This window comes from Neomonachus schauinslandi, chromosome 12 (assembly GCF_002201575.2).
Source record: "Neomonachus schauinslandi chromosome 12, ASM220157v2, whole genome shotgun sequence".
NCBI lineage: Eukaryota > Metazoa > Chordata > Mammalia > Carnivora > Phocidae > Neomonachus > Neomonachus schauinslandi.
The window spans coordinates 63,642,645-63,667,382 of record NC_058414.1 but is presented as its reverse complement, the minus strand read 5'-3'; the positions used below and the strand labels follow the sequence as shown (position 1 = coordinate 63,667,382).

Here is a 24,738-nt window from a genome sequence, read left to right as displayed (position 1 = left end):
TACAATGTATCATTACTTTGTCCACCTTAAGCTTACACATATCATATGCCAATTTTATCTCAATGAAGTTGAAAAAAATTTTAAAAGTTAACAAATGAGCAGAATTAAATAAATGAATTAAGTATGTAACTCACAAATCCAGGAAAAGAGTGAATGAAATCAGCATAGAAAAGTTGTAGTGAGCTCCACATATGGCCTTAGACAACTCAGCACTCCTGGTCTCACCTCTCTTGCCGAAACTCTCAATTTTCTCTGTTGTCAGATAATTAACAGGAGAGTTTTGAGGGTGGAGAATTCCTTAGTTCATCAATAAATTGCTCTCCAAGGAGTGCTTTGAGATAAAGCTAATTTTCTTTACTAATATGAGAAGATTTGGCCCTATCAGAAAAAGGAAGTTATTTGAATGTGTGCCAAAAAATATGTTTTCTATCTTTCCTTTGTTGAACACTCAACGGGAGTTATTCTCATTAGCTCCTCTTCTTTACTGCATTTGAATAAAACAGACAAGTCAGTCTTGAAGATGATAAATGACTAATACATTTTAATTGGCACTTTAGCTCATAAAATATAAACAGTCATTAAATTCATCCAGAAAATTGTTAGAATGGAAATACTAAGAATTGCAGAATGTGCCAAAATAGCAGCTTCAATATCTTCTGGTTTCCTTCCATTCTTAAGACTAATCCTATAATCAAAAATCCTAATGGTAATATATAGAGAAGAATTAGTTAAGAGTTTTTTTTTGAAGGGGTCAGAAATGTGGAGAAGAAGTAAATTAAAACATATGAAAACAGACACACAGACAAATGGACTAGTATAGAGAGCCCAGAAATAACCCCCACACCATGTATATATGGTCAATTAATCTATGATAAAGGAGGCAAGAATATGCAATGGGGAAAAGGCAGTCTCTTCAATGAATGGTGTTGGGGAAACTGGACAGCTACATACAAAAGAATGAAACTGTCCACTATTTTATTCCACATATAAAAAAAAATTCAAATGGATTAAAAACTTGAATGTAAGACCTAAACCATGAAACTCTTAGAAGAAAACATAGACAGGAAGCCCTGACATCAGTTTTAGCAATATTTTTTTGGACCAGTATTCTCAGGCAAAAGCAACAAGAACTAAGATAAAATGGGATTATATCAAGCTGAAAAGCTTTTGCACAGCAAAGGAAACCACCAACAAAACAAAGGTAAACTACTGAATGGAATAAGATATTTGCAACTGATTTATCTGATAAGCAGTTACTATCCAAAATATATGAAGAACTTACACAACTTAACATCAAAAACAAACAACTCAATTAGAAAATGAGCAGAGGACTTAAATAGACATTTTTCAAAGAAGACATCCAGATGGCCAACAGGCACATAAGAAGATGCTCAACATCACTCGTCATCAGGGAAATGTAAATCAAAACCACAGTGAGGTATCACCTCACACCTGTCAGAGTGGCTAAAATGAACAAGACAAGAAACAACAGGTGTTGGAGGATGTGGAGAAAGGGGAAACCTCTTGCACTGTTGGTGAAATGCATACTGGGGCAGCCACTGTGGTAGACAGTATGGAGGTTCCTCAAAAAATGTCAAATAGAATTACCATATGATCCAGGAATTCCAGTACTGGGTATTACCCAAGGAATATGAAAACCCTAATTAGAGAATATGTGCACCCCTATGTCTATTACAGCTTTATTTTCAGTAGCCAGATTATGGAAGCAACCCAACCCAAGTGTCCATTGATGGATGAATGGATAAAGATGTGATACACACACACACACACACACACACACAAGACTATTACTCAGCCATAAAAAAATAAAGAAATCTTGTCATTCACACAACATGGATGGACCTAAATGAAATGAAATCAGGCAAAAAGACAAATACCTTAATGACTTCACATACATGTGGAATCTAAAAAACAAAACAAACAAAACAAAATAGAAACAGATTCATAAATACCAGAAACAAACTGGCAGTTGCCACAAGGGGTAGGAGTTGGGGGCTGGCCAAATAGGTGAAGGGCATTAAGAGATACAAACTTCCAGTTATAAAATAAAGAAGTCATGGGGATGTGAAGTATAGCATAAGGAATATAATCAATAATAATGTAATAACTTTGTATGATGACAGTTGGTAACTAGACATACAGTGGGGACTATTTTGTAATGTATAAAAATACCAAATCATTATGATGTACACCTGCAACTAATAGGATAATATATGTCACTTATACTTCAATTAAAATAAACATACAGATGCAAAATTAAAACACTTGTTCCATTCAAATGCTGGTAAATGATGTGTTCTTTGTTTTGACAAATATATAAATGCTGCTATAGTCATTATGGAAGAAACAGATAAATTAGGTTTCTTCTCCAATACACTGGCTAAGGTGGGAGAAAATTCTCCTTTTTAAATAAGCAAATTATACTTGAATAGGTGCATAAGTATAACAGATGAACAGTGAGAACGCCTGCCCTCAAGGAACTGCTTATGATTCTCTAACTATTGCAAGCCAGCAAAGCTTTTGTTTTCAGAAATCTTTTTAAATAAGGATCAGTGTGGATCTATGCTGGTGGCATCTAGAGCATTTGTCTCATGACATTCCCCATCATCTTTTAGTCCTGGGGGACCGAAAAGGACATCGGCCCATTTGAAAGCCACTAAAGTGTCTTTCTTTAGTACAGTAAGCCCACTTCTATAAACTCTCCTAAATAAATAAAAGCTCGTAAGATTTAATAGTGAGAATATTCGTTGCAGAATTGCTATAACAGCCAAAACTTGGCGGGGGAGGGGGAGGTAGGGAATGTAAACCGTCAACAATAGGAGTTTATTTGCTTAATGGGACAATCATCCAACGGGTCACTGCAGTGTGCAGAGAGTGTGCCAAGATAAAAGGTCAGAAGAGAGCATGACCCTCTGGAGGAAGCATTCTCAAAGTAGAGCAATAGCTAGTCAAACAGAGATTCGTTGTCTAAACTTCTCAGTTCTCTATGGAAATTAAAGTATGGAAGACAAGCCATGCCAGAGACTGCCACTTACCTCTATTCTCTCATTCTGCCTTAGGAAAAGAACTCTGGGTTTCTTTTGGCCAATGGACTCAGGTTAAAAACAAAGAAAAGCATTCCCTGCTTTTTCTTTAGTTAGAGATGGCTAATGAAACACAAGCAAAAATTAATGGATGGGAGTTCTAGGAATGTCAGTTAAGAGGAGGACAGATAGCTGGCATGGGCTTCTCTTGTCTTTCCTCCCCTCTTCTTCCTATTGACTAGAATTTGTGCATGATGGCAGGAGTTCTAGCAGCCATTTTGAACCAAGAGCCCTCCATACGATGGAGGATGGAAGTTCCATCTTGAGGATGGAAGTCTTTGAAGATGGAACATGGTTCCCTAGTGATAAGGAAACACAATATGAGCCCTGGACTACCTGTCTCAAGAATTCTTTACGTAAGGTAAAAATAAATCCTTATAAACTTAGGCCACCATTATCTGGATTTTATGGATGTGCAGCTGAATCTAATTCCAACTGATTTACTGACTAAATAAATAAAAGACCAAATAGAAATCAAAATGTTCCTCAAAGAATAACTCAAAACTACTGGTCTATAAGTAGGAGGCTATTCTCAACAGGTGAGGGATGATGGAAATATTATTTAATGAAGGGCATTAGTATTGCCTTACCCAGTAATAACAGTTAGAGCATATTTTTCTCCCTCAAAAAAGCCAGATAAAATGTTTCAGAATTTAGTTTTCCAAATATTTGTGGCACTGATGATGTCAATTGAATCTGATGATTTAAGAATATGTTTATATGAAAAATTTGGTCATCCTTCAAAGCAACACTTGCGACCCAAATCACATCTGAGCTAAGAACACTGTCCTGAATAAAAAAGCAGAGCAGTTGAGGGTTGCAGTGAACTTCAGGCCTTTTGGAGAACTTTTGCTCTTTAGCAAGTGACTCGAAGGATTTTAAATTAATCATTCCCTTCATTTCATTTCAATGAACGAAACAACCAGAGTGGTAGCATTAACAGCTAGTGTTTATTGAGCAATTACTATGTGCTTCACACTGTATTAAGCACTTCACTGATATTATCTCATTTACTGCTCTCCACAACTCGGAGAAACATCCCTACTTTTTGGGTTAAGAAACTGATATTCAGAGAAATTGACTTTTCCAAAGGCACAGAGCTAAGAAGTACAATTGTTGAGATTCATACTCAAGTCTGAATAACATAAAACACTGGCAAAACAAAATGTTCATCCAAAGACGTGAGTTTGTGGAAATTTTTATGTACTTGAAAGAGGATTTTATATAGTGGCTGATAGAATATACTTTGAAAAGACCATATCTCAGGGCACCTGGGTGGCTCAGTCGTTAAGCGTCTGCCTTCGGCTCAGGTCATGATCCCAAGGGTCCTGGGATCGAGCCCCACATCAAGCTCCCTGCTCAGTGGGAAGCCTGCTTCTCCCTCTCCCACTCCCCCTGCTCATGTTCCCTCTCTCACTGTCTCTCTCTCTGTCAAATAAATAAATAAAATCTTAAAAAAAAAAGACCATATCTCCATTCAGAATGTTGATTAAAATGATCTAACCCTTCCTAAACTTTGGAACCATGACATTTGGTTTGCCTTTATGTAAATCCTGAGGCTCCCCAAAGGATCTGAAGTAGACAAGTCTAAAATAGGTGAAATGTGTCTTGAGTAACACTGGCTCCTTCCCACTCTTTGTCATCCATGGCCCCCAGGACCCTTCTCTTCTACGAGCTCTCAGACTCTCATTCCGTACTGGGAAGGAATGAGCAAAGTGAACCGTGAGATATGTTTTCAGAGTATTTTCATTTTAACAGGCTTCCAAGAAATGGTTATGCTGTGGCAGACATTTCAGCCAATAACAGCAGGTGTGCAAGGCATTGGGATGGGGCAAGAGGATTCCTGGCGTCCCATCCTGCATGGGCAGTTGTCACTAGTACCAATGCTGGGGTTCACGATGCAGACTAGAAACCCAGCCAGCTGGTCAGCTACGAATGTTTTTAACTGAATCGCAAGCACTTTCAAAATCGTTTGAAGTGTATATTCAGCTCTTATATTCTCCTACGTCTAGTGACTCCTATGCTTTTGCTCCAACAATCCCCCTCATTTATTAAATACATTGGCACCAGGGTCTCAACTTTGCTCCATCTAACCAGCCTCCTCTTGTCCTGAGATGTTGCAGTATGTCCACAGACCACTCGCCTACGCATAGGCCCCTTGGGGAGGCCCATCCTGTGACGACTAAAAACTCACAATTGGAAGAAAGACTGCCTGAGTTTGAATACCTGGTCTACCCCTTACTGCATGACCCAGGGCAAGGTCTGAATCTCTTTGAATCTTAATTTTTATGTCCGTAAAAAGGGGATTATGGCAGAGTTAGGTCATGGGACTATTGTGAGGATTAAATCAAATAATCTACACAAAGCATTTAGCACAGAGCCTGGTACATGGTAAGAATTTAATAGAATTAACTTCCATTATGGTGGCCCTGTTTACTAACGACTTTCCGGTGACTATACTCCCCAGTACAAGGGACACACTGAGTTATACCATTTCTGCAACATTCACCTGAGAATATCTTGGCTCTTGAACACACACTCACTTCTTTCCAGCTCTTTTATTCAGCGGCTATCACTAAGCCCACCTTACCACTCTGTGGCGACCTCTGATTCCTTGACTCTCCACTCTCTCTCTATTTTTCTGACCTGCCGGCTTTCATTTCTTTCTTTAGTCATGGTCTCTGTGGTCCAACATTTGTGTCATCCTCTTGACAAGAAGTTTAACTTCCTTGCTTTATTGTGTTCCCATGTTACCAGCAAAACCTGGCCTTGGGTTAATTTAAGTATCTCTTTTCTCATTCTCGTATGTTGGGACTGTTGCAGTAGTCCACATAAAGGGCAGTGGTGGCTTGAACCAAGCTAGCATGACAGGGGATATGCTCAAGGATTTGCTGAACATCTTAGCAAGGCATCCGAAGCTATTTATGTCTACCCCTCATTTCTTTCATCTAGGACCTCCAATCCCCCACGCTATGTTCTGCCCGTTGTGAATCACTTGTAATCCTCTGATGCACCTAGCTTTTTCCCTCTGTTATTACCTGAATATTTGTGTCTCACCAAAATTCATGTTAAAGCCCCAACTCCCAATATGACTATATGTGCAGACAGGGCCTTTATGGAAGTGGTTTGTCATAAAGATAAGGCCCTGATCTGACAGGATTAGCAGCTTTATTAGGAGACACTAGAGAGCTTGCTTTCTCTCTCTCCATGTGAGGACATAGTGAGAAGGCAGGAAGAGCGCTCTCACCAGGAGCCGACCCTGCTGGCACCCCATCTCACACTCCCAGCCTCCAGAGCTCTGAGGATATAAGTGTGTGTTGTTTAAGCCCCCCCAGTCTGTGGTATTTTGCTATGGCGCACTGAGTAGACTAAGACATGATGCCAAGAGAAAAACACCTATAAAATTATAGCTGTATTTATGCAAATGTCTTGGCAACACAGGGACACACTAATAATAGCAGCATCTTTATGTGAGAACAACTCATTATGCTGAGTTTAAGCCAGCAGCCTCTGTTTTAATATCACCCTGATAGGGCCAGTGTCTTGTCAGTGATTTTTCCTCATATCAAGAAGCCTGATACATGCTCCTCTGAAGGAAGAATTTTAATGATAAACAGATATGAGGATGGGGTGCTTTTGACTTTTCTCCTTAATCTTAGTGGTCATCTGATAATCATGTGGACCAGGTTATGTGGGTTGGGCTTGATATCATCAAGAAATTTCCTTTATATTTTCATTTGCATTTTGTTGCTCCTGAGGCATACAACATTTCGATTTTTTTTGGTTTCAATAGTTCAATATAATGGTCTATAATTTTCAAATTATAATAACATAACATCTTTTTTTTTTTCCGAGAGAAAGCGTCTTAAAACTTTGACAAACATGCAATTTGTTTAAACCATTATAAATGATAAGCTCCCCACCCTTGCTCTCACTCTCCCCAACTGCACCCAAAAAACTTAATACTCCTTTCACATATTTTTTTAAAGATTTTATTTATTTATTTGAGAGAGAGCGTGCACGCACACGCGCGCGTGCACATGAATGGGGGAGGGGCAGAGGGAGAGGGAGAAGCGGACTCCCAACTGAGTAATGAGCCAGATGTGGAGCTTGATCCCAGGACCCTGGGATCATGACCTGAACAGAAGGCAGATGCTTAACTGAGCCACCCAGGTGTCCCTCCCTTCCAATATTGCAAGTGGGATTCATAATATGGGTGGGCTAGACTTTTATCATAGCATAAGCTTTTAAAATTTTGATTTTAAGATTTTACATATCAGCAGCTATATGCCTGTGTGGTTTGTTTGGTCAGCATAGTGCTTAACAAGAATTGAGTTTGACTGCCTGTAGGTGGGGCACGCATTCTCTACTTGCCCTGAGGGTCCATCTTTGCCTGTCCCTTCCCTGGGCTCTTTCACACAATTGTTCCTGAAGGCATTTGAGATGGCAACTCCTGCTCCATATTGAGGTGCTGTGTTTTGTAAATAAACCTTTTTTATTGAAATAAACTATATAAAGTACACAAATCATAAGCGTATAATTTGGTGAATTATCACAAAGGGAACACATCCATGTAATTACCATCAACAACAAAAAGAACATTATTAGCGCTAGAATCCTCCTGTCTTCAGTTTTTTCTCCCCTAAAGCAAATGCTAAGACAAAGATATGGGCACCCATGCTTTAAGAAGCACAGTGCATATCTGAATTTCTGACATACATGTACAACTTTATCAGCTGTCTTTTGGTTTGTGTTTCCTTGTTTCATTATTTTTTATCCTTTTATTTGACTATCCTTTTACTTTCCCTTTAAAATTATATCATTATATTTAAGGTATATACCTTTTATAAGCAAACTGAAGTAGGTATGTCTTAAACCTACTCTGACAATCGTGCTATTTTATTTGAAGTACTTAGTCCACGTACACTAAATGCAATTATCAGCATACTGGATGTTAAATGTACCAGCTTATTTGTCCTACCTGTTCTAATAATTTTAATATTTTTCCTTCTCCTTTCTTAACCTTTATTGTGCTTTATGAATCTGTCTGTATTTTGATGTCTTTCAGGATTTTGGAAAAACTGTTGGTCTTTATATCTTTAAATATTATTTCTGTCTACTCTTTTATCTTTTTTGGGGGAGTCCTTTTCCCTGGGCCCATGTGTTATTTTCTGTCTGTGTTTTCCATCCTTTTGTTTCTTCATGCTTCAATCTTATTATTTTCTGACCTATCTTCCAGTTTATTGATTTTCTCTGCAGCTATGTTTAATTTGCTGCTACACCCATCGATTGTATTTTTAGCTTCTGTTATTTTACATTTTCTAGTTCCTCAACTTGGTCAAGCTTTCCTCTCTAAGAATTCTTCACTTAAAATGCTCCTGATCTGACCCCTTGAGTTTTTCCAGAAAGAATTAGCAAATAAAAAACAGACTTGAACATTCATGAGAAATTAAGCCCGGTTAATGTGGCAGACTATGGATTAGACTAGAACACAACTTTTTAACAATAGATGGTGAAATTTCAGTGATTCACTTGTTGATTATTTTTTGCAACACTAAACTCCAAGCTGATATCCTTGCCACCTCTAAATTCTTGCCCTCTGAAAGAACACACAGCTCTGTAGAATGTGGGTTACAACACCGTAGTTAAGGAAATATAATGAAAATAAGTTATTTCATCCTCACCCAGGGATTTTGCTTTTCAGCATTTGCGGGATGATGGTGAGTCCCTTCATTCCTACGGTCACAGGGATAAAAAGTGGGGCTGCTGTTTGCAGTAAAGATTGAAGGAGTTTTCTTCCATAGGTACCACCTGTGACCCAAGCTTCTCTCACCATCTCTGTACTTCTCAGTAGTGCCTTTGGTTTTCATCCTGGTCACTGTAGCCCAGCTCAAGAGATTGGAGAATTTCAGGCTATCAGCAATGAATGGCGAAGTTTTTCTTATAAGTGAAGTGCCATATTTTTCCTGTATTGCGGTTCAGGAATAAATTCCCAAGAACTCCCCATTGCCGTTACTGCAACTGAGAGACACAGCACACGTTGAAATGCACCAAACAGCCCCTTCTGAAGGTCATTCACCGCTGCTTCTTGTTAGCATTTAATACTTAAAAATTTTTTTTTGCGTTTTCCCTACATTTTGATTCAAATTAAACTCATATCACAGCCATCTTGTTCCTAGAGCTCAGGAGTCCAAACCTGTCTTAGGCTGGACCCTCCAGGAATCTCACCTGCCCACTCTCTTCTTTGACCTATAGAATAGGACTCTCTCCTTGATTATGTTTTCTTTTTTGTTTTGTTTTGTTTTATTTATTTATTAGAGAGAGAGAGCAGAGGGAGGGGCAGAGGGAGAGGGAGAGAGAATCTTCAGCAGACTTCTAGCTGAGCACGAACCCGATGCCGGGCTCGATCTCAGGACCCTGAGATCATGACCTGAGCCGAAATCAAGAGTTGGACGCTCAACCTACTGAGCCAGCCAGGTGCCCCATGATTATGTTTTCCTTTTGAACATGACCCCTATCAGTTTAGGCTCTACCCATCTCTGTGAGAGTTCTCATTTCACAGATCATTTTTAAAGTTGAAAATATTTCACCATTCCCCCTCTAAGTGTGATGCATTCACACTTCAACTGTGCTGGACATTCCCCCAGTCCACATTTAAACATCCTGATCCCAGATATTATCTTATGTCCTTATATCGTGCCCACAAGTGGTGTTACATATCACTTATTTTTCAAAAACAATGTCCACAGACTTAAATCTGCAAAATACTTGAGACTTCACATTTATTACTGAATAGAGATAATTCTGGTCCATTTGCTGGGATGTATTTTAAGCTCATAATATGGTATGATACTGTACTAGCACCTTAGTGAACTACAGAGGCTGCTGTGTAGAGGAAGGGTGGAACTCTAGAGAATCCCTTGGTGGCACTGATAACGGTATTTTCAAGTGGGCTTTATAGTGAGTTATTTTTATAATGGAATCTTATGGATATATAGATGTGTTAAACTTGCTGAAAGAAGACTCCAAATATGGGTTTTGTGTCCCTATAGAAATTACTCTCGAATTTGCTGATGCCTTTTGGACTGGATAGTATGCTATTTCTATTGGTAAAATAATCGAAAGCGAGGAGCCACAGGAATTTTGCACACAGCTAATTCTGTCCCACCTGCACAGTTACTTACCTGTGATAGCCAGCTGAGTCACAAAGAAGGTCATTCTTGACTTCCTCTTCCTCCTCCACATAGAGAACAGCACCATGGAGTTTCCAACAATGGTGAAAACAAACAGGATCCACAGAGTTATCATCTGCTCAGTCTGTGAGAAACAAAGCAACACAAAACCAGTGTACCAGTGAGAACCAGGGTACTTTACAGAACACAAGGCTCAGGCTTCGCTACTGGAATGTCTTCCTCCTGATCGCAAATCCTCACCTGTCAAAGCTCTACTCTCAAGAGAACAGAGACACAGTGGTCCTTACTTACATTGATGGCGGTGTAAATTGATGCAACCTTAAAAAAAAAATCTATTTGGAAATATATGCCAAGAAACAAAAGAATGTATATGTATTCTTTGGCCAAGCAATTGTTTTAAGTCTCTACGAAAGAATTCAAGGTATGAAAAAGAATACTACAGTAGCAAAGATGTGGATATTTATTGTAAGAATAAACTGGAAATTGTTTAAAGATAACAAGATAGTTAAGTAAATGAAGCACTTCAGTTCTGTGAACTATTATGTAGTTATTAACAATGGCAACCATGAAGATTATATAGCAACATTAAACATACTTATACTACAACAGTAAGTGGAAAAACATGGTAAAATTATATATTGGGTATGATTATAACTGTGCAAAATTAATACATGTAAAAAAAAGACTGAAGTAGACTAAAATGCTAAGATTGGTTATTTTAGGGTATCCTACTCTTTTTCTTTTGACAGAATTTTATAATATAGTAATACTAAAGTTTCACTGAGTAATACATAAATAGTAAATAATGGGGAAAAAGCAGGAATGCTACTCATTTAAAATGCCAAGTCCTTTGTAAGAAGTTTTCCACAATCCCTTCAAATGGAGCTTTCCATCTGTTTAAAAATCCATGGCCCAGAATAAGCAGAGGCCCAGGGTGCTGGGACAGGCTGACCAAAGGAACAAAGCAGAGCGAGGCCATGGGTGAAGAGAATGGGGCCAAGGGTATTCAGAGGCAAGCTTGAAATCAAAAGCCAAGACACATTAGCCCAAAAGGTCTGGGCAGAATGCTGGTAAGAATGCACAAGTCTAATATTGGAATCTGAAGTGCTTCTCTTATTCGGTGGAGATAAGAATAGCCTGAAGATACCCTTTGAGATGATAAAATTTCATGTGTCAACTTGGCTAGGCGATAATGACCACTTGCTTGGTCAAATAGTAGTGTAAAATGTTGCTCTGAAGGTATTCTGTAGATGTGACTAATATCTACATTCAACTTGAGTTTAAATACAGCAGATAACCCTCAATAATATGGGTGGGACTCATCCAATGAGTTGAAAGCCTTAAGAGCAAAAGCTGAGGTTTCCCAGCAAGAATTCCTTGAGAAACATAGGAAACATGCCTGAGTTTCCAGCCAGCTGTCTCCTTTATGAATTTCAGACTTGTCAGGCCCATAATCACATGAGCAACTTTCTTAAAGCAAGTATCTCTCTTTCTCTCTCTTGCCTCTCTCTGTCTTTGTTTCTGTATTCCTATTAGCTATCTTCTGTGGAGAACCTTAATATACTCTCTAAGTATCTGAGACATCACAGTAGCACTTTTTCTTATATTAAATTAAAGTTATGCAATAACAGATGCATTAATTCTTCTTTAAAACCTTAACAATTCAGGGGTGCCTGGCTGGCTCAGTTGGTAGAGCACGTGACTCTTGATCTCGGGGTCATGAGTTCAAGCCCCATGCTGGGTATAGAGATTACTTAAAAAAAACTATAACAATGCAGACAAAGCTCAAAGCCCCTTTGCCACCACTCTCTGTCTTAATCAACTCCTTTCTCCCAGAAGGTAAATATCATTTTGATTACATTATCTTTCCAATCCTTTGAAAAATACTTTATAAGTGGATGCGTGTGTGTATACACACACACATCCACACACCCATAGCAAATAAACAGTATTGTGTGTGTGTGTGTGTGTGTGATTAGCAATTTGGTATTTACTATACTCTGTATATATTGTGCATATTGCTTTTTTTCGGTCAGCTGGAGAAATGGCTAAATAAAAGGTGATACTTTCATACAGTGCAGTAAAATATTTCAGTTAAAAGAAATGGATTAGATTTGCTAAAACAAAGTATGTTGACAATATAGGGAAGATTCTAGACTGAGGGAGGGGAGGGAGCTGGTGAGTGTACTAAGTCAGCTCCGTACTCGAAGCCACTGTCCTCCCCAAGCATTTCCGGGGTTCCCTGGTGCTGCCAGGTGGAAACCTAAACCTGGTGCTGCCAGGTTCCAGGGCTGGGGCAGTTTCTCATGATTTCTCCTCCAGCCCTATCCTTTCCAGAAGTCCAGGCTGAAGCTAGCATCTCCATGAGTCCTGTACTTTATCAAACTGATATTTTGGTTCTCCATCTCAGATTTACAGATGGGTTCCTGAGGCCCTGGGAAGAGGTCAGAGCCTTGAAACAGCAGAAGGGTGAAGTTGGGGGGCGTTGTGGTAGTGTTGGGGGGCAGGGTGTGCAACTAGAGTGGGAGGACCACGGGTTTGATGAGTAACCTCTGCTACCTTGAAAGGCACAGGTGGCAGATACCTCCAGCATGCTTACTAATCTCCCATTTGGAGGACAGTCTTTGCTCAGTGCCAGGTTCTACACTTCTTCTCTGGTCCTTTTTTGACCAGATGGGTCACCTTCTTCTGGAAGATTCATTTCTCTAGCAGTCTAGATATGGGTGGCATAGAGAAAGCATCGAGAATGGAAACTATCATGAAAAGGGCTAGTCTGAGTGGAGTGAGGGAGTGGTTTTAGTAAGAGGATTCTCTTCTTCGAGATAGATGGACAGTTGTCAGGAGCAGATGCAGCAGGGGAGGCCTTTGATGTGCCAGAACGATGTTCCCCTTTCAGCAGCTGGTGTGCAGATGGTGGAGCATAAATAAGTGGTTTGAACTTGAAGGACCTGCCTTTTAAAACTTTAGAGCAACCTGGGGACCAAAGTGAGAAACTAGGTGGCTTAGACATCTGTTGGCAGAAGGTCTCCCTGACACTGTGCTGCTGATGGCTGATAGAGTTAGGGGCCAGTGTGGGGGATGAGGCACCTATGTCCCCAGTATGGTCCTAATATAGTGTGCTATCAGGGAGGGTGATGGGGTCCTGGGAGTGTTTATGGTTCAGGAAAAGATAAGGAGACCCTAGAGCAGGTGGTGTGGCAGATATGGGCATGCAAAGTCCTGTCAAGCCCTGTTGAGAATACAAATGAGAGACTGTCCAAGATTTTCTCCTGTTTCTTTCAGGAAATCTGTTTCACAGGGAGAAACATTTCGATGTCTTAACGTAATTTCTTTTTTCAAATTAGAGAACACTGTGTCATGTCCAGCAAATTTTCTCAGCCTGGGCGATGGTGGTGTGGGGAGGTTATTTCCGCACTTGTCCAGGACTCAGTTGATTTCTGTTGAGCTCTTTCAGCCTCAGGTGAAGAAGAAAGGGAAAAGTTAGAAGGTTTGTGAAGTTTCTTTGTCAGATTAGAAATCCAGATCTCCACGGTGAGTGGGCAGACAGAGAAGGAGGCATGCTACTCTGCTGGCGATGGTGGGGTGTCAGGAAGGTGGTGGATACAGGGCTGTTTTCCTTACTGAGACTGTCTTCACCAGCACCACCTACAGCTCTGCTCAGTGGTCCAGGCCCCTAGCAGGTTGAAAGCAGCTGGCCATGTCTCTTCCATGGAGTCTGTGGCATTCGGTGGACTTCCCACAGAAATCTGCCCCCACTCAGCCTCCTGTAATGGAATCCCCTGTGGCCGGTCTCTGCTCACTTCTTCCCCAGGGAGAGACTCTTACTTCAGATGAGAGAGGAAATGAGTCTCTCTGCTCTGCCCTCAGAATGTCTTAACTACTCTATACCTTATAGAAATTCCTCCAATTTTGCAGCAGGTGAGGTCAAACTTCCCTATTTTCTACTTCCGACACAGAACTTTTTTCAACTAAAATTATACCCTGAAGGCCTTCTGGATGAGAACTGGAAGGAGGAGGAGATTTAATCAACTGAACTCAGGTAAATTTGAACTAGAATTTTTTCCAGAATGTCTCTCTCCTCATGTTCTCCTTCCCTCACATGACTAACTGCCTGTGGTAAGTACAGTGAAGCCTCGTTGCCAGAAAAACAACACTGAAGTGGGTAAACGGCTTGCTTTTCACATGGCGCATTGGTGATTATGCTGCTGGCACTGAAGTTCAGATATCCAGAAATCAAGTTGCTCTGTAACGGAGGATACCTCTGGCCTCTCAGTGGGCACGGAGCGGCTGTGTTCTTCGTCTTTGTGCAGCACAATTCTGACCCAGGCATCCAATATCTTCAAAGTAGGCTTGGAGCTCAGATCTGCTCTGCTGGGAGCACAGAGTGACAAACACTGCAAATCAAATTATCCTGGTTAGATATATCAGTGAATTGGAAGTCGGGCCTCAGGAGGGCTGGCAGAGTCGGGTGTTAGCTTGGCTGGGCCTTTTTCTTAGAAGCTTGCAGTAACTGTGCTTTGGGCTGCAGACCCAAGGCTCTCTGTAAACAGGTCAGAGTCTATTCTCCTTGGGACTGGATGATGTCTATAGGGCAGGCTGAGCAGGACCTGTGAAATTAGGCCCCCTGCTTTATAGTTCTCTATTTGAAGACAGTCTCACCTCAGAGGCTTCAAGAAAGAAGCTCCCACCCCCTTCTTGCTTTCAGGAGTCTTCCTACGAGCCATGTTTATTTATTTGTTTATTAATTCATTCACATTCAATTAATTGTCTATAGTATAAGGTGTTAGCACTACATCACGTAGAGTATATAAATTATACTCGGCCAAGTTTAAATCCTGTTTCATCAAGTAGTACAAGGGGCATTAAGTATGCAAACACTTACTTGTAGGATCATTTATTCATAGCGTTCTTACCCATGCACTCACAAACACACACACACACACAAATCCCAGGGTAATACGAGGATTTGGAAAACTATGACAACGGGAATTGAGGAAGCAAGTTCAGAGGCATTTGAGTATTACAATCAGGTGAGTGATTTGTAGAAAAGTGGGTAGGCTTTGAAACCAGCCTGACTTGGGATCAGACTCTGCTACTCCCTAGATATGTAATACATAGGTAAGGGATAACCTCGCTGAGTCTATTTTTTTTCATTTATAAAATGAAGATAAAGATAAAATCTGCCGCAGGACACTTGTGATGGATAGATTTGACAATGAAAATGCAAGACTTCTAGCTCAGTGCCCAAGTAGCTCAGTGCATAGTATATACACAATAAAAACTGGTTTTTCCCCGTCCTTAGTTTCATGTACTATGTATAGGTTTGAGGAGTGATTTATAAATAACTCACAACCTTTTCAGGACGATGCTTGAATTCACCCTGTTCCTCCTATTTTCAGTTCCAGTCTGTTGGTATTTCACCTGAGCCTAAAGGGCCCTCCACCCTTCCCCCAGGTAGGGAAGGTGTCCCAACACAGGTCTCAAAAAGCTATTGCAGAAATATAGTTGGGGATTAAATGCCCCCTACTGGTCATGTGAGGCAAAATTCCAGCCAGATGCTCAATACTGAGTAGAAGTAATGGGTGAGTTTGAAATTTTTCAGTGACTAAAGACCACGGCGTTTTCAACTCAGTTACATGGTTGTAGGCATGACTAATTGGTCTTCAACCTCAAAGTGATGAGGCCATGTAGTGACATCATCTCTCTGCAGAACAGAAAATGAAGACCTGGGATTTAGAAGGATGAATTACAGCATTCCCTGGATGATGCTGGTGCTGCCACAGGGCTGATACTTGGGGTTTCACTCTGTAGGATAGGCTTCCAGGGCCAAAAGGATGCCTCTGAGGGTGGGCATTAAGTCTAGGTCACCACTTCAGGCTCGCATTCTGAGAGAGTGCTTAATAAATATCTGTTGGGTGGATATACAGTTAATGACAAGTGAAAGGGTACTTATAAGTATCACAGAACAGGTTATCTGAAATGGGAATTATCTCAGGAAATACCAGACATTTAGTTGGGTGACACTAGCTAATGTTGGTTATGCCAGACTTGTCTGAGAGAAAAATACGATTTATCCAAATTCAAGGAATGGTGATCCTCTTTTCCGGAGGAGTCCTGGAAACTGGAATTAAAAGTGTAAAGTATCTTTAACAATTATAGGGTAAGTAGGAACTAATATTATTGGAGTGAATCCCATTAATCTAGCACCTGACTTACTTAGTTTGTCATGTATAGTAGATGCTTAATAAGTGTTTGTTCTTGATTGATTGTCATGGACCAAACATTTGAGAAGCTTTACATATTGCTCACAGGTATCACAAACTGATGATTGAGATGTCACTGTCCCCAACTTCATACATAAGGAAATGGGGCTCGTGGAATATGTGGTTCATAAGCAATGTAGGTGGGCTGTGAACATAGCTTTACTTGACTGTAAAGTCCCTGCCCTACTTACTAGAGTGGTTTTCTGTTCCAATTTGGGGTCAGGATTGGTGAAGCTGACTCATTTACTTTCAATTTTCATTCATTTTCCTCTGGCCCAGAACTTGTCTGAAGCTGGGTTTCTGGGGCCGGGTCAATTTCATGACTGTGTCCAATAGGACTGAGTGTGTAAGGTCAATGGTCCATATGTGTTTGGATGGATGGACACTGGAGCAGTGGAAGGTGCCCACACAACTGTAGTCATAAATATCACACAAGATGCAGCTGCATCATCTGTCCCAGGAATCACAGAACTTTCTGTACCACTTACATTTTCATGGCTCATTTTATGATTATTGTTATTTTTGTGATGTTGAAGATGAATCTCCCGAACACAGGAAAGAGCAAATATATCTTACTTCCCAAAAGAGGAAATGAAATCTCAGAGAGGTTATGATTCAGCCTCAGTTCTCAGGGAGCAGCCGGCAAAGAAACTCTGCTCTCCTATCACTGAGACTCATATGCCACCTGTCATTCACAGCACACAGGCTCTGAGGCTGCTCAAAGCTCTATTAATTTGCTTGGGTAGGCTGCAAATATCCAAAGCAAAGATCTGAAAATGTCTAATTCCACTGAGGCTGAATCACCACGCAATGCAGGGAGCACACAATTCAAAGCGAGGCAGGTAGGAACAGACTACAAAGCTTTGGATTCCTGAAGCTGCTTAATTAGACTTGAGGAATGAGATCCACTGAGGGCTCTAGAAACCCCTGGGCAGTAACCATTTCTGCATGGTTGGGAACCTCTCATTTGGGAGGTTGTCCCACCTTCTCCCTATTTCTCACTCCACCCGCTGCTTCAGGGACACTGCCAGGGAATGGTCGACTAGAAGGCTCGGAGGTAAGACTGGGCTTGCTGCAGCGCACATACTTTGGCTTCACCCCCCCCCCCCACCTCCTCCTAATGATGCCCCTTTTGAGAATCTGCAATTTCACCACCTTCCCAGTAACCATCTGGGAGACACCCATGCAAATACAGTTGAATTACTGTCATCAAGTCATCTGTCTGCATTCACCTTTTCAAACTATTTTACCTAGAACTATGGGAATTCCATGTAGGATTACCCAGGATAACCTTCATTTCTAGTACTCAGTTATCAATTATGAAAAAAATATATAACAAGACTTCTAAAATAATTACTATTGCAAAAAAAGAAAAGTATATAAAGCTACATATAAGTCTGGATGTTAATTCAAGTTTCAAATTTTTTGTATGGCTTTTCATATCATTTTAACAGGGGCCCAGGACAGGGATGTAGGTTGCACTCTCTGACTAGGAGCTGGTGGGACTAACTGACAGGAGATCTGCTTGAAGAATCAAGAATGTGAATGGGATGGAAGGTATTGTCACAGCCCGGGTCTGTTGAGGTTGACAGCATGGCCATGGACCAAGCCAGTCCCAAAGAGTTATGGACCTAGAGTCATTCTGTGAACTCCCATGTAGTATATCTGGGGGAGAGGCATTTGCCCTGAGGGAAGAACCCTGGCATCTATCTATCTATCTATCTATCTATCTATCTATCTATCCACCTACCTACCTACCTATCCATCTATATGTTGGTATAGAAGTGATACTCAGACCAGAAGTGGAAAACTGGCCTTGAAATCATGTCGTTGTGAATATACACGTACTGGTTTTCATTCTGTATAATCAAGTTCAACAAACATTTATTGAGAATCTAGTTCTAAAATTCAACATAGTTTGGGGATAGAAGGAAGGCTAAGACAAGGAGCTCATGGTCTGATGGTGGAGGCATAAATGTAAAAAATAAAAATTTACTGTGAGCTACGATAATGGAGATTTTATAGAACTCCAGATAAGGGACATGCAGTAGAACTTTAGGAAAGGCTGGTCATGGTTGGTCAAAATGTATATCTTGGAGAAATTAATGTGAATTGAGTCTGAAAAAAATTAGTAGACATAGCCTAGGAAAGAGTAGGGTGCCTGGCAATAATATAAGTGAAGGCAGAGGTTGAAAACTTTCAGGTTAGTGAGGACAGATAAGGGCCACTCAGGAACATTAAGTGTGATCACAGAGCAATGAAAGGCTTAATAATGAGAAATTGGACCTGTGTCCTGAAAACCAACTATTTCAAATGGGCAAGGTCCATCCTAGGTGTCTGTCCTGAGTTAGGAGAACTTGCTACCAAAAGAAGAAAAGAATTCTCCATCAGCAACCTTCTCTAGTTGTCTCCATTGCTTCAAGTGCCTTTGCCGTACCTCTCAACACCACCATCACGAGTACCAGAAGACAACAATTTTATCTTCTTCAAACTGGGACTGCACAGCGAAGTGATTCACCGCCTAACATTTATTTCTCAGTTTAGCCTCTAGGACATATTAAATAACTGCATCAGCTCTTTCTATTCTAACCAGAAAGGGTTACTTATTGATCTGGAGTGTTTTATCATTACTGCCATGGGTTATATTTCATGTTTAATTTGCAATGTTAATTTCCTACTGCCTAATTGTTCTCATTTCAATCAGGGTTTGGTGCCTACGAGACTGCATTTGGATGGGACTGTCTGATTCAGCTTTTTGGGTACTAGTGAATCTTTGAATTCTACCTGCAACAGAAATGCCAGTGCCCCACATTCATTTCAGTGTGAGTCCCTTCTTGTGATTCATTCTTGGATCACAAGAGGACCTCTAGATTAATCACAAATAGGGTGTATTGGAAGTTTTGGGCAATTAAATTCTGGGATTCCATCTGAATTCCCATAATATACCAGACCACAGATATTAGAAATCATCTGAAAACCCAATGGGCTGCAAATTCAGGTAGTAATTAATGTTTGTTGAACAAACGAATGGAGCTCCTCCTATGTACCAAGAACTGAGATTAACATTTGAATTTACTATTTGAGCTCTAGACTCTTGAAATAGAAAACTAACATTTGGATAAATTAGGTCCAAATCTCTACAACATAGTAGAAACTGAATAATTACTATGTAATAAAAATACCAAAAAACTATTCTTCCTGATGATCTATATAATTAAAAAAATAAGCCGCCAGGGGATGCCTGGGTGGCTCAGTCAGGTAAGTGACCAACTCTTGGTTTCGGCTCAGGTCATGATCTCAGGATGGTGGGATCCAGTCCCAAGACGGGATCCATGCTCAGCGTGGAGTCTGCCTGAGGTTCCTTCTCTCAGTCTTCTCCTCCTCCTGCTCACATGCGAGCGCGTTCTCTCCCTATTTCTAAATAAATAAATAAATAAATAAATAAATAAATACAATCTTAAAATTCTATTAAAAAAAAAAAGCCTCCAGGAATTTGTTTTCTGTTCTAGGGGTACTAATAAATGGGGGAAAGTGTCCAAGGAATCTTTCTCCCTGGGACCCCATCGCAGTACAGACTCTGAGGACTTCAATCTGTACTTTCCAGTCCATCCAGGAGGCTCACAATCAAGTAGCTAAAAGAAACCAGGAGAAGTTAAGCGAACAAAGAGCAGGAGCAGACGTGAAGCCAGGTTATGGAATAGATGAGAATGGGTAGCGGGAAGGGGCATGAAAGGCGCTCAGGACAAGGATTCCAGGGAGATCATCCTGAACTCTTGGTGACTTCATTTTCAGGGCACCTAAGTTGGGTGGTTGGTCAGGAGAGTCTAAATGGCTAATTGTTAGTTTGCACCCAATTCATATAACTGGTAGTCTGCCTTGGTTTCCATTTGTCCTTTGGTTCCCTTGCCTGCATTTCTGGGTCTCCTACATGTTTTCTGAGTCTTGCAAGCCTCCCCTGCCCAGGGTAGGACCCTAGTCCCTCCACCTCTCGCCAGTCATTCCATGGGAGCCTATCTGAGGCCTACAGTTGCCACCATCTGCCTAGCTACGAGCATCACCCTCACCTGAACCTCTTGGATTTTGATGGGGTTGGCCACATCACCTTGGGCCTATGCTCAGGAGCCTCAGTTACCCCAGCAGGGACCTGTCCCCTAGAGACTGGTCCTCTAGGCTGATGCCTGCCTCTGTCTAAACCACCTTCCTACTATTCTCTACTTGCCATGGAAGTCTAAACACACTTTGTGGTTCAGCCCATCTCAATGATGATAGAAAAATGATGCAAATGATTGGAAAAGTCGATTTTCAAAGAAACAGATAACTCCCAGGTCGCGTGCGCAATTCAGGAATCACTAACAAAATCTCAACTGGGGGCTGGAGTGGGGAAAAATTACAAGGGGAGCGATATGGGAAAATGGAGAAATAAAGAAATGGGGGAATTCACTAAATTCCTGAATCCAACTGTGGCTCTGGAAGTGTGTAACCATAATTATTTAAAGACCACATCCCTCTCCCCCCACACCTGGGTCATTACTAGAGAGATGCTGGCACTCCCCAGACCTTTTCATGTGTGAGGCTCAGGGGCCAGGACATTCTCTGGAACTCCTCCTCCCTCTGTTTGGCATATGCTACTGTCCCAAAGTTGTCTTGCTTTCAGATGGCTTTTAGAACCTCCCTTGAGGTTTTTCTGCAGAAAAAAATTGATCCTTTCATTTGCTCTTATGGAAATGTAACAATTTTCTCAGTTTTTGTTTCCCTTTAAATTTTTATTTTTAGGGGCACCTGGGTGGCTCAGTCATTGAGCGTCTGCCTTCGTCTCCGGTTGTGATCCCAGGGTCCTGGGATCGAGTCCTGCATCGGGCTCCCTGCTCGGCGGGAAGCCTGCTTCTCCCTCTCCCACTCCCCCTGCTTGTGTTCCCTCTCTCGCTGTGTCTCTCTCTGTCAAATAAATAAATAAAATCTTTTTAAAAAAATTTTATTTTTAAACTTAGGAAGTTTTTGCTTATCTCAAAATCAGTCTGATAATTATACTTTTTTTCTAGCTCTTTTGTAAAAACTTAGTTCCAAAATACAACTGAAATTGACCTTACAACCTCACGTGATGTAAGAATCATCACCCACCCACCTACCCTCTATTTTTATTGCCAAAATACGCATTCCTTCTTACTGATTTTTGCAGTTTCTTTGTAGTATTAAGTTCATTTATGTACAAGAATTTTATTTTCAGGGCAAACCATTTGTTATTATTGATCTGTCAATTATTGTGCTAATTCTGAAATGTTTTTGCTTAATGCAGATTTATATTTATTAAAAGCTGATAGGGAAAAATCCCTCTTCCTCATTAGCATTTATATTAAAATCTCTTAGTTTTTCTCACCTGTTTTTTTATGAGCTTTTGAATTATTTTGTCACAATAAAACAATCACATTGAAGTTTTGACTAAAATTGTTTTAAACATTATAAGGTAATTTGGGGAGAACTGACAACTTCACAAAATTTAATCTTCCTATCCTGAAGCACCACGTTTTTTTTTTGTTGTTGTTTTTTTTGTTTTTTTTTTTTAAAGATTTTATTTATTTATTTGAGACAGAGAGAATGAGAGACAGAGAGCATGAGAGGGAGGAGGGTCAGAGGGAGAAGCAGACTCCCTGCCGAGCAGGGAGCCCGATGCGGGACTCGATCCCGGGACTCCAGGATCATGACCTGAGCCGAAGGCAGTCGCTTAACCAACTGAGCCACCCAGGCGCCCAGCACCACGTTTTTTTATTTGTTCAAATATTTTCTATATTTCAGTAGTGCTTCGCATTAAGAATTAATGCTATCTTAAATTTGACTAGTGCTTTCCAGTTTGTATTTTCATGAAGCTTCCACAGGCTGGCCAGGAGCTCTGACTTAGATATCCAGAGATTACAGCTCTGTCCTATCTCTACCATTTACTGGCCTGTGTGATCTTGGGAAGATCACTTTACCTTTCTGGGTCTTATGTGCCCAAAAAGGTGGTTCTGTTAGGTTAGTCCACAGGTTCCGGGGGAAAGAACATGATGTGGCATCTTCTGAGGTGTGTTCTAGGGACCATTGTCCCCATGGCATATTATTAGAGGTAACATCCTAACGTTCTGTGGTCCAATAAATTTGGGAAATTTTGATTAAGCAGAATTAAACTGGTTTCTTTTCTGTAAGACTTCTCAGAAACTTAAATAGGCTAATACATTATATATGATGAATATAATAGGTGCTCTTTCCCAAACTTTTTTGGCCATACTCCTTTTTTATACACTTAGCAACTCACATAATTAGAGTTCTGTGGAACATCTTTAGGGAGTTCTGTTACAGTGGAGAATGCATGTGCTTCTGAACCAGATGGCTGGGTTCACATTTTTGGACAATCAACTATTGTGTGAACTTATCTTCAACGCGCCTCACCTCTTCTCTCTGTAAATCAAGGATAATAATGCCTGTTTCAGAGTTGCAGGAGTTTCATTCACAGTTCTGATCACCAACAGCCCCTGACTTTCCCAGAGGGAGGCTGTTATTTTCTTGCTCCACTGATATCAGATCAGATCATGAACTTACTTTGGCCAATGAATTGTGAGAAGTGATGTGCATCACTTCTGGGCAGAAGCTAAAAGAGCCAGGGCAGGTTCACCATTTTCTGTCTGTCTGTCTTCTAGTCCTGGTATTAAGGCAGCCTGTGTGGAGATGGAGATTCCATCAGCCTATGTCCCTGAGTGACTACATTAAGCAGAGGTTCCTTGTTAACCTGTAATAAACACATGGCATGAGCAGGAAATAAACATTATCATTTCAACTTTCTGATAATAGCTGGTTCTTTGTTACCATAGCATAATCTAGGTTAACCTGAGTAATGAAGGGTAAATAAAATAATCGATGGAGAAGACAAAGTGCTTGGCAGTTAGCATTCAATAGATTATTCTAAGTTTTATTTTGGGCAAATAGTTCCTGTATTCTTGAATACCTTTTGCATTTTTATCCCAACCTAGGCAAAAAAAAAATCCTCAAAAGGAACTAAATGCATTGGAAAGAAAATCAAATTTATCCTCAGTTGAAAGAGTATCTTCTATTTGCATAGATTGCTATGTGTTGCCAAGGGCAATAGTCCAGTATACTAGACGAAAGGAAGGAAACTTGCATTTGAGCCCTAACAATATTCCATTTCATTTTTTTATTAAATTATGAGTTGTGAATAATGGTCCTTGAGCAAAGATTTCGGTTCAATATCTGTACGTGAATGGAATTCTTAGTGCCATGGGGAGATCTCTGATCAGATGCAGAGCCTGGAACACTGCAGGCCGGGGTGAATCAGGGCTCCAGCCCAGCAGAGGGGCTGGGCAAAAGCCTTTGGGAGCTGAAAGAAGAGGAATTAAGGGGGATCCTCTTACCCCTTGTTGTTGCTTCTTCAAGGAACCCCAACACTCCTCTAGACCCTGTGATCTTCACTATCTCTGCCCAGGGAGCTCAGGAGAGGAGGGGTTTGTTTAAGTTAAGCAAAATCCTCTTTAAAATGCAAACAGCATTGGAAGGTTAAGGGGGCTGAGGGGAGAGACACCCCAGGGAAAGAATTCCTTTATTCTGAAAGGCTTTTATGCTGATACTTGGAATTAGTTTGTTGAGGAAAAATGTTTTAGATACAAGGAAGACTAGGGAAAAGAGGGAGAGAAAAAAATTTTGAAGCCGAGCATGCAAGGTCCAAGCTGAACGCCTAGACAGGCAGAGATGAGAGCAGGCAGAGAAGACAGCAAAGGGAAAGAAGTAGACCTTAAGAGTGTGGGAAAGCTTAACCTGGTTCTTGTTCATCAAGGTTATGCTTCCTTCTTATTCTTCTCCAACCACCTATTTCTACCTTGGGAGAACTGTCTCTTTCCTTCCAAAAATGGAACACAAATAGGGGAGGAATCCCTGGAAGTTTCTGCTTTACTTACCTTTGGCAAAGGGAGAATGAGCTGGGTGGGTAGAGAGTGTGGGAGGGTGGAGAATCTGGGTGAGTGGAGAATTTGGGAGAGTAGAGAATCTGGGAGAGTGGACAGTGTGGGTGGGTGGAGAATTTGGAGAGTGGCAAGTTGGAGAGTAGAGAGTGTGGCAGGGGAGAACCTGGGGGAATGGAGTATTTGGGAGGGTGGAGAATCTGGGAAAGTGGAGAGTGTGGGACAGTGGAGAATCTGG

The 24,738-nt window shown here is 40.8% G+C and overlaps 1 protein-coding gene and 1 non-coding gene across 2 annotated transcripts in view; one reads left to right on the top strand and one right to left on the bottom strand.

The window, feature by feature from the left end:
- The window catches only part of NPSR1 (neuropeptide S receptor 1), a 141,461-nt gene that overhangs the window by 103,668 nt on the left and 13,055 nt on the right, over nt 1-24,738 (bottom strand). The window contains 1 exon segment of the mRNA XM_021699385.1: nt 10,289-10,421. Coding sequence (XP_021555060.1) covers nt 10,289-10,421 — 133 coding nt within the window.
- TRNAK-CUU lies at nt 11,969-12,041 on the top strand. The gene has a single exon. It is a non-coding gene; the product is annotated as a tRNA-Lys (tRNA).